The sequence below is a fragment of the Helianthus annuus genome, chromosome 17, assembly GCF_002127325.2.
Source record: "Helianthus annuus cultivar XRQ/B chromosome 17, HanXRQr2.0-SUNRISE, whole genome shotgun sequence".
In the NCBI taxonomy this organism is placed as follows: domain Eukaryota; kingdom Viridiplantae; phylum Streptophyta; class Magnoliopsida; order Asterales; family Asteraceae; genus Helianthus; species Helianthus annuus.
The window spans coordinates 13,716,427-13,731,065 of record NC_035449.2 but is presented as its reverse complement, the minus strand read 5'-3'; the positions used below and the strand labels follow the sequence as shown (position 1 = coordinate 13,731,065).

At 36.4% G+C, this 14,639-nt stretch overlaps 1 protein-coding gene across 1 annotated transcript; it reads left to right on the top strand.

Annotated features, from left to right (window-relative positions):
* The first annotated feature begins 7,273 nt into the window (after positions 1 to 7,273).
* LOC110921717 (probable WRKY transcription factor 2) lies at positions 7,274 to 12,641 on the top strand. Its single transcript, XM_022166059.2, is given in 14 exon segments — positions 7,274 to 7,514; positions 7,603 to 7,835; positions 8,279 to 8,328; positions 8,474 to 8,619; positions 8,863 to 8,965; positions 9,192 to 9,466; positions 10,265 to 10,365; positions 10,448 to 10,723; positions 10,994 to 11,134; positions 11,223 to 11,488; positions 11,490 to 11,816; positions 11,908 to 11,978; positions 12,067 to 12,176; positions 12,264 to 12,641. Coding segments are annotated over 5 exon segments (873 nt in total). The 5' UTR covers positions 7,274 to 7,514; positions 7,603 to 7,835; positions 8,279 to 8,328; positions 8,474 to 8,619; positions 8,863 to 8,965; positions 9,192 to 9,466; positions 10,265 to 10,341; the 3' UTR covers positions 11,656 to 11,816; positions 11,908 to 11,978; positions 12,067 to 12,176; positions 12,264 to 12,641.
* Positions 12,642 to 14,639: the final 1,998 nt, after the last annotated feature.

Genomic DNA, 14,639 nt, shown 5'->3' with positions numbered 1-14,639 from the left:
TGAAGAGGGCTATCTATATTTGGTATATCGATAGTGGCTGTTCCAGACACATGACAGGAAATAAAGAATTATTGAACAATTTTAAACAATTTCGTGGTGGTTATGTGAATTTTGCCGGTGAAAAGGGTGGTTACATCACCGGTGAAGGCTCTGTGTCAAATGGAAAAATCACGCTGCATAAAGTGAACTACGTTGAAGAACTGAAGCATAACTTGATGTCGGTTTCTCAAATCTGTGATAACAAGTACACGATGCTGTTCACTGATAAAGCTTGCTTCGTTTTGCGTCCGGGATTTGTTGTTCCTGAAGATTGGATCGTTATGAGGGCTCCAAGGGTGAATAACACATATGTCATGGACATGCGCCCGTTGGTTAACTCATCTGCTCCAGTGACTTGTTTACTCTCAAAGGCGACTGAAGATCAATCGTATCTCTGGCATAGGAGAATGGGCCATGTGCATCTGCGAAAAATGAACCACTTAGTGAAAAACAACTTGGTGTTGGGGGTTCCTTTACGTAGTTTCAATATGCACAACAAATGTGAATCATGTGAAAAAGGAAAAATCAAACGAAAGCCTCATAAACCGAAAACAGTTAACTCAATCCAAAAACCACTTGAATTGCTTCACATGGATCTTTTCGGCCCGATCCATGTTGCTAGCATTGGTGGCATGTCTTATTGCCTAGTTGTCACTGACGATTTCTCACGTTATTCATGGGTATTTTTCTTAAAAACAAAGGATCAAATCGCTGGTATTTTAAGAGACTTATTCAAACAACTTGAGAAAAATTATTCACTTCCTATTAAGAAAATCCGAAGTGACAACGGCACTGAGTTTAAAAATCAGTATATGGATGAGTTATGTCGGGAAATGGGAATAATTCATCAGTTCAGCGCTCCATATGTTCCTCAACAGAACGGAGTTGCAGAACGGAAGAATCGTACCCTAATTGAGGCGGCCCGCACTATGCTTTCTGAATCAAAATTGCCAATTTTCTTCTGGGCCGAGACGGTGAACACTGCATGTTATGTGTTAAATCATGTGCTTACTGTCAAAAGAGAAGATAAAACTTGTTATGAATTACTTGAAAACAGGAAACCGAACTTATCCGGTTTTCAGCCTTTTGGGATTAAGTGTGTTATCAAACGCACCAAAGATACTCCGAAAATGGGGGAAATTGGTGAAATTGGGTTCTTTTTGGGTTATGCCAATGGAACTCCAAACAAACGCGTTTATAACATCAAGAAGCGAATAGTGGAGATCGTGTTTGACATAACTCCTTTGAGTTTTGATCCTCCACCGTCCGAATTCGGTCCCAAAAGCGGTTATGATTATGATAAATTATTTGATTCATTTGATCTTCCTGATGTTTCAGAAGAAGATTCGGAGGTTGTATACACACATCTTGTGAACAAAGATGAAGTGGATGCGAGCTGGATAGCAAGTATTCCTACTAATGTGTCTTCGAATGTTCCAGTCGCTGATTCTTCGATCGTAAATGATGTTGTTGCTGAGCAGATCCCCAATGCAGCTTCTCAAACTACAAGTGGTGATCTATACGTTGACTTTTCAACATATCCAAATGTTGTTGCGTCTTCTGGTAATGGTGAAGCTTCTAGTAGTAATGCAAATGCTGAGGGGGAGATTCAGTCGAATTTGGGAAACAATCTTCAAGCTCCGGCAATCCCAGTTCCAAGAACAAATATTCATCATCATGTTGATAATATTATTGGGAATCCAACTGCGGGAGTGCAAACGCGAAGGAGTATTTCAGAGATGCAATGTCTGTTCTCTGCTATCAAGAAAGAAGAAATCTACAATCTTAGTCTGCATGAATGTTTTATCTCTCAGATAGAGCCGAAGAACTATCAGATGGCTCTAAAGGATAATTCTTGGTGTGAGGCGATGCAAGAAGAGTTAGCTCAGTTCGACAAGTTAACGGTGTGGAATTTGGTCGATCTTCCAAAAGGCCAGCATGCAATCAACACGAAATGGGTTTTCAAGTGCAAGAAAGACGATAAGGGTGTCGTTGTCAGAAACAAAGCACGGTTGGTTGTTCAAGGCTTCAATCAGGAGGAAGGGATTGATTATACCGAAGTTTATGCACCAGTGGTAAGACTGGAAGCTATTCGTTTGTTTCTAGACTTTGCTGCACACATGCGTATCAAAGTCTATCAGTTGGATGTGAAAAGCGCCTTCCTTTACGGGAAATTGCATGAAACTGTGTATGTGTCCCAACCACCGGGTTTCGAAGCTCCAGGGTTAGACAACAAGGTCTATTTGTTGGACAAGGCTCTCTATGGTCTCCATCAGGCTCCTCGAGCATGGTACGAGACGTTGTCAAAGCATCTTTTGGAGCATGGGTTCTCGCGTGGTGCAATCGACTCCACATTGTTCATTTTGAAGAAAGGGGGAGATTTTCTGATCGTGCAAATTTACGTTGATGACATAATTTTTGGTTCTTCAAATGAAGAGTTGTGTCGTGAGTTTGAGATGGTGATGAAGTCAAAGTTTGAAATGAGCGCGATGGGCGAGTTATCATTCTTTCTAGGTCTTCAAGTGAGTCAAGAAAAAACCGGGACGTACGTGCATCAGACAAAGTATGTCCACGAGATTCTCAAAAGATTTGGATTGGAAGATAGTTTACCCTATGACACGCCTCTACCAACAAATCTCAAGCTTTCACCCGATGATGAGAAAGATCCTGAAGTGGATCCGACTCTATATCGAGCAATGATAGGTTCATTCATGTATCTTACTGCCTCACGACCAGATATTATGTTCTCCGTTTGTTTGTGTGCTAGGTACCAATCAACTCCGAAGGAGTCGCACTTGAAAGCTGTCAAGCGTATTTTCAGATATCTAAAAGGGACGCCTAAGCTTGGATTGTGGTATCCAGCTGAAGGTGGTCTGGATTTGATGGCGTATGCTGATGCAGATTTCGGAGGGTGCCGGATGAACAGAAAGTCAACCTCTGGCGGCGCACAACTTCTTGGAAATCGTCTTGTCTCTTGGCAATGCAAAAAGCAGGTTGCCGTTTCTCTATCCACGTGCGAGGCCGAGTACATTGCTGCTTCAAGCTGTTGTGCTCAGGTTTTGTGGATTCAGCAGCAAATGAGGGACTACGGTTTGAATTTTACTCGAACTCCTATCCTTGTCGATAATAACTCTGCCATTTCCATAACAAACAATCTGGTAAATCACTCACGCACTAAGCACATAGATGTTAGGCATCACTTTATTCGCGATTGTGCTGAGAAGGGGTTAATAGAAGTGGTTAGGGTAGACACCTTGGATAATCTTGCTGACCTGTTTACGAAAACTTTCGATCGGACAAGATTTGAAAATCTGGTCCGAATGATTGGCATGATCAACCCAGAGTAAAATGCTTTCAAAACTCACATAGAAACTTTATTTTATCTTTTCTGTATAGTTCTTACCGCTTTCGAAATATTGAAAAAACTCCAAAATATTTTACTTAGTTGTAGGATAAATTTCAGAAAAATACAAAAACATTTGAAAAATCTAAAATGAAGTCGTGTTGAGATATAAGGGAAATGATAGTACATCGGTTAGTCGTATCTGGTGCAGGACTATGGTTATATGCATAAAATTAACCGTTAACTGTGACAGCTTCATTATACGTTGCTTCGGTAGGTTTTACGCGCAAATAAGAACCTGTCTTTGGTATATAAACATAATGAACTGCGTAACTCGTGTGGCGCATCTCTCGGATATATGGTCTTGGTACCGTAATTTCGTTTGATAGATTGCCGAGGTTCTGAGATACGTGGTCTTTATGCTGTTTATCATCTGGGTATCATGGTTGCTTCTTTTACTGGAAAATAACGGGGATGCAAGTCTAGATCTTCCATGATACCATACATACGTGTAAATATCTTCAAAATATGATGCATCCGACCCAAATAAGTGATAAAGAATCACATGTCCAACAAAATCTTGCGGGAGTCAAGTCTATCCTCAATAAGTGATTCTATCACAAATGACTTGCTCCTGTGCCCTTTGCATCTGAAATCCAAATAAGTGAGTATCTCACATTAGCTTATACGTCAAAAACAGATGATAAATGGTATACTCACCAGTAAGATGATCTCTCGCGCATACCTTGATACGGGAGTATATTCTGAGGTGGGTAAACATAGTTACTGTCAGCTTAATACACTTAATTCCATATCTCGAAAACAGTGTTCGAAAGCGTGCTAAAACTTAAGTGGACCACAATACCGTTGAACGTCTTGAACTGTCAACTTCATTCTAAAAGATTAAAGCTAAAATGCTATGGTTCTTGTGTTGGGTACTGACAGTAAAACCGATATGATTCCTTTGCTCCGATTTCACAAAAAGAAATTTAGTGTAAATACGTTCTAGGTTTAATTTCCATTTCAGTCAAAAATTGAAAAACAACAAAAAGATTTTGCTTTCTTGTTTCTATGTGCGAGTTATCATATTAAGTATACTCTAGGGTTGTGAAAATTGTTTAAATAAGTTATTAAATATTGATTGTTTAATGTTTCAATTGTTCATTCTGGGGTATTAGAATTTATTTTTGGGATTCAGGTTTGGGCCGATGTCTCCAGGGTCAAGTTTCTTAATTCTGGGTTAAGTGTTTCAGGTCTGGATCGTTCATCTCAAGATGGAAGATTTGGAGAAGCTGTGTGCGTTTGGATCGTGCATCTCAAGACTGGGGAAGCAGTGATTTCTGAAAAGAAAGTGACGGTTGAGATTGCTAAAGTGCTGGATCTGATTTGGCTTGCCAACTTAAGGGAAACACATCTGAAAAGGCTTCGACGCCTGCCTCTAAAATACAATGAAGAAGATCGTGTTCTAGCTGACCAGTTCATCAAGGTGGTTCAGTTTCTGTGTGAAGAACAAGGTCTGGGCAGGAAGCAGTTCTCGAAGAAAGGATGAAGATCTCAAGTCCAATGAAGACCATGCACTGATCAAGGGGGAGTTTGTTAATGCACCTAGGTGATAAGTGCATGACTCCCATGTTACCAATGAAAGGATGAAGATCTAAAGACCAATGAAGACCATGCACTGATCAAGGGGGAGTTTGTTAATACACTTTTGGTGATAAGTGCAAGTCTTCCAATATTTAGGGTCTTTATTGTACAAATGTCAATAGTTAGTCCCAAGAAGTTCCTAGGGACAATTTGTCCAAGTTTTGGAAGGAGCTCTTGGTCAGAGTTTTATGGAAACTTAGTCCCAAGAAGTTCCTAGGGACAATTTGTCCCAAGAAGTTCCTAGGGACAACTTGTCCAAGGTTTGCAAGGGTTTTTGTTTAGTCAGAGTTTTGTATAGTATTAGCTTTTGTCTGAGTTTTGTGGCAAAAGCTCTGAGCTTTGTGCTTTATGTTTGTCCGGGCTTTCTAGTTAGTCTTGAAAGTCCGGGTTTCACCTTGTATATATACTTTAATATGGAATAGACAAGGTAACAATTTCTGCGTGAATTTCTGTGCCCTAATCATTGAGTTTTGTCTGGCGGCGCTTTGTGTGAGTGACGTCATTCATCTTCATCAAGAATACTCAGTGTATTCTTGATTTCTCTCTCAAATCCTTGCATTCTTGTGTTTCATCTACAGTGGTTGATCATCAGGTGGATTCCGCACACCTGTTGGTTGCTTTAGCTGAGTGAGATCTTGGATTAGGAGGCCTTACATAAACGCGTTGGTGTTATTTGAGGCCAAACATTCCTTATCAACTCGGCATCTCTCATGTCAACAAAAAATGTGGGATGTGCCCAGGATGTTACATTATGTAGTTGTTAAATTAGAGACAAAAGAAACAAGAAACGACGTGGAAGAGTGAGACATACATATGAACCGAATGTGTATGTGGATGATCTAAAAATATTTTATATTTCATTTGGGGGTATCCCCTTCCCCATGTATCAAAGGACTAAGAACTTAGAGGGGCCACTAGTGTTATTAGCAACCTTGCCTTTCTATACAACTTTGTAACAACTAACCTAACTTATCTGAGCAAGTTAATTAGGGAGGGGCAACAGGTTCCTCTCATGTGATGCATGGAGAAGGAGGGCCCCTCAAATAAAATAAAAAAAGATTCTTAAAAAGGTAAAACGAGAAAATAAACGCATCTACACCAATGTTTTAAAAACCGGTAAATACTGGCCGGTTATACCGGTATTACCATTTCTAGATGTAAATCCGGTACGAAACACCCCGGTAAATAAAGGAAAATGGCATAAGGTTTGTACCGTTGGTAAAATCCAGTATACCAGTTTAAAATGTAATACCGGTACCGGCCGACGGTTATTTTAGTTTGGGTTGTTACTTATTTTTATTATATATGTTACTCGTCTTACGTAATTTTTATATATTATGATTATTCGTAACTAAAAATTCTTATTTAATATTGTTTATTATATATGTTACTTATCTTAATTTTTATATATTATGATTATTCGTAACTAAAAGTTCTTATTTAATATTGTATGAAACGAAAATAGTTGATGTATTAAACACTCAAATGGCTTAAACATATTGTACACTTTCATTTAAAAGAGCTTGTTGGAAAATTGAATGATTTTCGATTATCTTTTATATTATTTTTTATTATGGATTTAATTTTGTATCATCTTTTAATATGTAATCATGCATTTTTGGATTAACTTTTGAGTTGATGTTGTAATTTATGAAATTATAGAGTTAGCTAGTGAACACGGTTGAACCGCTCGGTACAACCTGGTTCAACCGATTGAACCATTTTTTAGCCTAATCCGGTTTGATTTAAAAACCGGTTTTTAAAACATTGATCTACACATCTCAGTTTTTCAAACTTTCCATAGGTTTTAAAAGCTAATAAAAATATGAAAATAAAAGAATGTATTAATGTAAGTTTATTTGGTTATTTAATGTATTTCTTTCATCATTTGTTTCTTACTCACTTTTTTCCCTACATTAAGATTTGTTTTCATCTACTTTTTTTTTTTTTTGATTACTTGAGTTTCTTTAAGTTCTATATATACATTCTTAAGTTCTACATAAAGCTTTTTAATTAAGTTATACATAAACTATTTTCATTGTATATTTGTCTTCTAAAGCTACTTTAGTTGTATAGATCTTTTATTGTACATTGATGATTTTTTTTCGTGATCGAAAAGCCAGAGGTAGCCTCTAATCTATCTATTATACTAAAGCAAAATAAAGGTTGACTATTTGACCATGATGTGGCAGCTCTCTTTGGCCAGAGAATTAGGTTTTTTGAGCGGGACTGGCATTTCTCTTTCTTTTTAATTCACGCGGCTTCTCACCCTCTCTCTCCAATCAATCCAAACCCTAATTGTTCGCCTGTATACGTTTCATCTTTCTTAAATTCATATTTTTCAAAGTCAAACCCTAGATGCGAAGAAAAAAAATAAGCCAATGGATCTTCTGTTGATTTCTCAAACTCAAACCCCAATGGCGATTTCTCAAACTGCACTGATATTGTTTCCCACCATTGATTTCTTGACCATCGGAAGAAGAAATTTGTAAAGCTCTTGTGATTCGTGTTTTGATCTTTGTAAGATTTCAAAATTCCATTCATATTTTCATTGATTTGTCTTTAATCTCTTGCAGATCTTCTATCATCTCAAGTTAAGAAACAAGTGGAGGCTACACAAAACCCTCATCTTATTATTATACAATCACTCAATCCACACAATTAAAATTCATTCTCTTCCAATCCAATCCAAACACACAACATCTTCTCCCCAATTCTTGCTAAACCGTTTCTGAATCCGATAGGATTTCAACAACGAAACCCTAAGTTTGGGATTCATTTCAGCCTCCAGTTCGTTGATAAACTGTAGGTATTAATATTATCTCCAATTGTTATGATTTTATCACTTCATGATTGAAGTAATTGAATCGGTATATTTTTAATTTATTTTGATTAGTTCGTCTTATTGTTGTTCGTCATTGAATTGAGCTAGCTTTTGTAATTGATTGATACCTTTCGTATTGAAATTGTTGTGGAAATTAGGTTTTGTGTGGGTTTTTTATCTTTCTTTTTTATGATCAGATGTTTGTAGATTAAAGCTTGATTTTTAAGAGTATTTAGATTGTTTAATTCATGTGGTGGATATGTTTTGTTCTTAGATTATCAAGTCAACACATTGACTAATCGGTCTATTCTACAGAATTTTGTTCTTTCTTAGGGTTAATTTGCGATATTTATTACAATTTAGTATCGAATATCTGCTTGATTTTGTTGATAAGTTTTGATGTTGAAGTAATTTTTTGTAATTAGCAGTTATTGTAAAACAATGGCTAAAGGTGGCTTCAAGCAAGAGCATGAATTCTGTAAGTTCTTTCATGTTTCATGACAATTTTTTAATCCATGAGTAATCAAATCAAGTCACATATTAGCACGGTTAATCGGTTATTATATGTTTAATTGTTTAAAAATGTTAACTTTTGTGTGTGTTTTGATTATTACCTCTTTCAGCAAAGAGGCATGCAGAGGCTTCAAGGATCAGGGAGAAACATCCTGATAGAGAATTCCGATATTGAATTCTTTTCAAATCTCATTTGTCAATCTGTGTTCATCACCAACACTTTTCCGCAATAACCCAGATCATACTTCCACCTGAGGTGCGTGTAAAGAAGATTTCAAGCTCTTGTGACTTAATTTGAAGTAAATCACTAAGCTAATAAGCTGTTTAAATAAGCAATTCGGGCACTCCCTTATGGTTCATGGTTCTTTGTTGCATATGTTAGTTTCTATGTATTGTTTAAAATTTAACACTATTAAAATCTATATAACCCTGTCATAAAATACAAACATTTGTTTTCTTCTGTTTAAATATAATATAATGTTTTATTATGTGATTATAGGTGATGGATTGGGAGAAGGATATAGTATGCTTGATCAAGCTGGCAACCGGAAGTTGCGTGTATCAGTTAGTCAAAGCAAGCTCGCTACCAAAGTAGCCAAAAAGTATGTTTTTTGGTTAAAAAATGTGTTTTTCTTAAGGAATTTTAATTTATATATTTGATATGCTTGATTTGAAACCTTCAGGCTCAAGGATAAACAACATAGTAGTGGTGGTGCTACCTCTAGACTAACTTCAAATTATGCCTTCACACCTGTGCAAGTTGGTTATTTGAATTTGTAAAGTTGATTTGAAAATTGGCAATCTGATGTTTTTTTTTTTTTGTGCCAGGCATTGATCATCTGATAGATCCACAGGCAGACGCTAATACACTTGGGAGTGGAACTCAGAGCACATACTTCTCGGAAACAAGAAAAGGAACATTTTCAAAGATCAAGAGAACCCGAGCCCCATTTCACTAAAGTGAGATAGACCCAATGTCAATAATCTTTGACAACCCAACGTCGGCTAGCGTCGCTTGAAAGTTCATATTTAGGACAATGTTCATCGGCCGGCAAAATCTAAACATCAAAAAGCAACATGAAAATTGACTTCAATTCCATTAGGTACACTTTTCTGCTGTTGAAATTTTAATAATGTTTTCTACAAAATATGTTTACAAAGAGTTTTCTAATAGTGTTTTCAAGGAGGCGTAAAGCGAAACAACTTTGTTCTAAACATAGTTGTTAATGGCGAATAGCAGGCGGCTATTTTATAAATAGTTATACACTAGATTTAAAAAAATATTTTATATGTATATTATATCAAAAAATACCCTGGTATATATGCTATTTTACATGTATATTTAACAAAAAACCTAAAATCCAGCTATTTTATAGCTATATTTAATTACTATTTATATTAAAAAAACAAAAAAAATTGCCGCTATTATCACTATCTATCGCTAATAGCGAGCCTAGACCTATACGCTACGTAGCGCGCTTTAGCGATCGTTGCGCTCGCTATTAACAACCATGGTGAAAAAAACTTTTGGTTGTTGGTTTTTTTAATTGTATCGTTTGTTAAGCCGCTACAAAACGAACGCGTATCACCTATGGACCTTGGCAATAAGGCATGAAGGTGGTTACCTACCGAAACTGAATATGTAAGTGATACTATATCGAAAAAATGGATTACTGGCAATGTTTTCTTTATATTTTCTTATATTTATCCTTTTAGGTTTAGTTTTTTTTACTATTCACTGATTTTATGAGATAACTAAATCCTTAATGTTCATTATTAATCTTGAGATTTTTGTGGCCTAAATTTTACTTTTTGTAGGTTCAAAATAGTGGATTCACAGTTTAGTTGACTTTTATAAACTAATACAAGTTTGTTTGATGTGTTCATCAATGCTTTTACAGATCCAGAGATAAGAGGGTTTCTAAAAATGTAGAGATAGCAGCGTAGAGAGGCCATGTGGTGAAATTTGGCTCATGAAATGACAATAGAGTATAGTGTTTATGTATGGACTGTTCTTTGCATTGCTTTATGTACCATAGATTGATATTCATTATTAAGTTTTTATTTCACATGTACCACCCAAGGACAACCTAACCAGTGGGTTCACTTTTCATGGACCCGACAAACAACTCGGGTCAGAAAACGGTGCATTTGGCGCTGAACAGAAATCAGCAAGCTCAAGGTCAGGTTTTGTTGAAAGAATGGTTGCTAGAGCTGGTTACAATGCTCCAAGATTAAACACTGACGTTATCAGACCTCCTCCTGCTGACGTGGACAAACAATCGTCTGTTTTGACAATCCCTCCTGGTCTTAGTCCTACTTCGCTTTTAGATTCGCCGGTTTTTCTGTCGAATTCGCTGGTAAAGTTTACTAAAACCCATCTTTTTTAATAAAGTCAGATTTAAGATTTAGTTTAGCGATATTTACGTGTTTGGCGATATGTTTCGAAAGTGATTATTTGTATACGGAACAATTAGATAATTAACTGTAACAAAAGTGTTGCAGGATAAAGTGTTGTTATAATCAGATAGTCAGTTGTTTGAATATTGACAGATAATTACTAAAAGCAATGCCAATTACAGTACTCAAATAGCCTGATTTGTGTATATTAATTTTTATTTTTTTTGCAGGCTCAACCATCTCCAACAACTGGGAAATTCACATTTGCACAAAATAAAGATGATTCTTTTAAAGAATTCAACAATTCATCTTTTGCACTTAAACCTGTTCTTGAATCTGCTGCTTCTGTTCCTGTTTCCAACAAGGTGGTTGTAAGTGTTTAAATATGTTATACTTATTCATGAAAAAACTATAAGGGTATGTTGTTATTTATATCACGATTATTTTGTTTACTTTTAGGTTAATTTGCCTTTTATGTCTTGGCAATCTGAGAATCGCGTACCATCTCAAAGTATTGAAACCGCCAAAAACGGTGGTTTAAATGGGAATATTGTTCAAGAACATCACGAAGAAGATGCAGATCAAATACCGAGTCGCGATAATGTTAATTACGTAAGTGAAGATGGGTATAACTGGAGAAAGTATGGCCAAAAACAAGTGAAGGGTAGTGAGTATCCTAGAAGCTATTACAAATGCACTTATGCACATCGTCCGGTCACAAAAAGGTGAGCGATCTCACGAGGGCCACATCACCGAAATTATTTATAAAGGGGCCCACAGTCATCCAAAACCTCTCCCTGACCGTAGATCCGAGTTCGCTTCTTCTAACGACATCCAAGGTGGCACGATCAAATTGCTAAAACCAGGTTGGTACGATCAGCCCACAACCTAGGCCATTTGTGTTGAAGAAGGTGATAAAGCAGATGAAGGAATCTACATAAAGCAGATGAAGGAATCTACATAAGATCTGGGAATCCTTCATGTGACCAAGATCAAGTGTTTATAGTGGCCCAGTTTGAACCGCACCAAAAAAGATAATTTGACATTAAGATGGTAATTACTAGACCTATTTAGCAAATCTACTTATATTGTATTCCCTTTTTTCTTTCTTTGAAACTAAGAGCCATGAGCTAATTTGGTATAGTGCAGGGAGACAATGTATAGAAGGTATGCTTGAAGTTGACAAAATCTGGGTTGGCTACTCTGAATCTATAGGTATGGTATGATTTGAGTTGGATTGTGTTTTGTTTTGTTCAAATTAATATGCTTTGATATGTGACTTGTTTGTAAATGTCCGATATAGGTAGCTCAACCGCATCAACTCTGTTGTGCGTGAATTGTTATAAAGGAAAAACAACATTTGTTTCGCATGGTCAGATTACCATTTTTAATAAGTCACGGTTACCGTTTAAAGTAAGTGGGTCAAGTTTCAAGATTACCCTTGATCAGTTATTAAATAAAATTAGATTAATATAACTTTTTTACTCAATGTTGGAGTAGATTGGTGTGCATTCTGCTAGGAAATTGGTTTGGTGGTTTAGTGGGCACCCCGATCTGAGCCACCTGGCACCTGACTTAAAGAGCACAGAAACAACCACGCTTTTTTAGCACCTTCCGGCTAGGCCCTAGGCGGAGCCTAAGCACCTTGAGCGCGCCTTGCACCTGTAATAACTATGATTACAACACGCTACCTGCAAAGAGAAACAATATATTTTTTGTTTCACCAATTGCAAGTTATTGACTACAAGTTTGTTTGATGTGTTCATCAATGCTTTAAGTGTAATTCAAAATATCATGTGTATAGCTTACATCATATTCTCTTGTAGTTCATGAATTTTATCATTTTATAAAAAAAATCAAGGTTTTACTTTTGGAAAAGCTTTCAACGATGTATCGTGAAAAATGCCACTGGTATGTGCTCATCATTGTTGAATGGAATTTCATTTTACTTATAGAACATGCAGGTATTAACTAAGTGTTGTATTACTACATCGCTTTTAGTTTATTTGTCATTTGTGAACAAGCACGTAGTGAGAATGGGAATGTTGACTTTTGGTCAAACTTCACTTATACAGGTCCCTTTGACTGCTTTGGGTGAGATGTTTGAAGCTGCAACAAGTATTAGGAGTTGGTCAAACTTCATTTTTTTTAGTATTCAACTGCTATCACAAATTGGGATATGGAACACATGGTGGATTTTCGGTTTTGAGAAGACATGCTGATGAGTACCTTCCTCCATGGTTAGTAGCTTACTTGAGAGGATTGCTTTCTTTCCTGAGTTAGTTTAAGTTTTAAAGCGTGAGCATGGGTTTGATCGGCTCGGTTTTTAGAAATCGTATTTATATTCGAACAATTAAGAGAGACGTTTGTTCGAACAAAAGGCAATCATTAATATTCGAACAAACCTGTTTTTAGAAATCGTATTTATATTCGAACAATCGATTGGGCAATAACTAAAAGTATAATTGGGCACTAAAAGTATAATTGGGCACCATTAATATTCGAACAAACCTGTAATAAAGTATTTATACGTATTAAAGTATAAATTTTTTGTTGTTTAGCCACCCGTGTATTACACGGGGACTTAGACTAGTATCATATTAAACGAAATGTATTTCATTGATTAACGAGAACAAGACGTGTTTAAAGAGAATCACAAGTTACAAATTGGGTACATCTAATTCTGCAATATTATACAAGCATATCATATTCTACCAAAAACCTCAAACTCTTTCTAATTGGTTTTCTGTTTCAAAATCTGACAGCTCCCCCTTGAACAACCACCATTCCAATAACTTGTATTATCTGATTGACAGATTTCCTCTTCCCTTTGAATCTCATCCACATTTACATCCCTGATTGGAAACATCACCTTCTCTCCACTTGAACATGAACTTGTGGGTCCCATTTGGTTTGCCATGGATGTCTCAAGGACCTCATTAAACATCAATGATGTTGAATGGCTTGCATACAATTGAGGCACAATTACTTCAGCTTCTGTGTCCTCTGACAATTTATGCAGATTAACCAGTCGTGATTCATCAGTTTTTGATAGTGCAAGGCACACCATCTCTTCAACTTCTTGTATCACAACCCGCTCGTTTGCAGAAATAGCAGACCTATGATCTGACGGAATCCAGCAATGACTGTGGAGAGCAAAGATTATAAATATGAGGCAACAAATTTACTAGAAAAACAAGACATATCTAATTTTGTTCTGATTTTTGACGAGGTTGCTCCCAAATGGCCAATGTGCATTAAATGTAGACTTACCATCTTTTTCTCGACAAAATGCAAATCATCAATCTTTGTGATTGTGGCCAAAGATTCGACTATCTTACCATCCTGCAGGTAACACAACAATCTTAGTTAAAACTTAAAATAATAGTACATGTAGTTAAAAAAAAAAAAAAAAAAAAAAAAACGCTTTCAGTTACATCCAAAGGGGATCAAGGATGGATCCACTGCTGAAAATTGGAATCATAATTCTTTAAACGACAACACCAACAGAGCGAGCTTACCTTTGACAGTGGTGTATAATTGTATATAATCCTCGGCCACCAAGGACGATGACTAACTTCGGCCCAAACCGAATCTCCTTCATTAAACTGGTTCTCCATTGATTGATCTTTCTATGATTCTCAAAGATCCATGTGTTTGGATAGATCTTTTCTATAATATGAGAATCGATGATTTCCCAAATTCTGAGTCTCATGATTTCTGTGTCTATGTGTTGCTTTACACTCGACTCTTATGTTATAAGGCCACCCAATTTCAGGATTTATACCAGGAAAAACTCATTTAAAATCCTTTCCAATTAATGGCCAACTCGATGCATCCATTCAAAAAATGACACGTGTTTAAAACAATACAAGT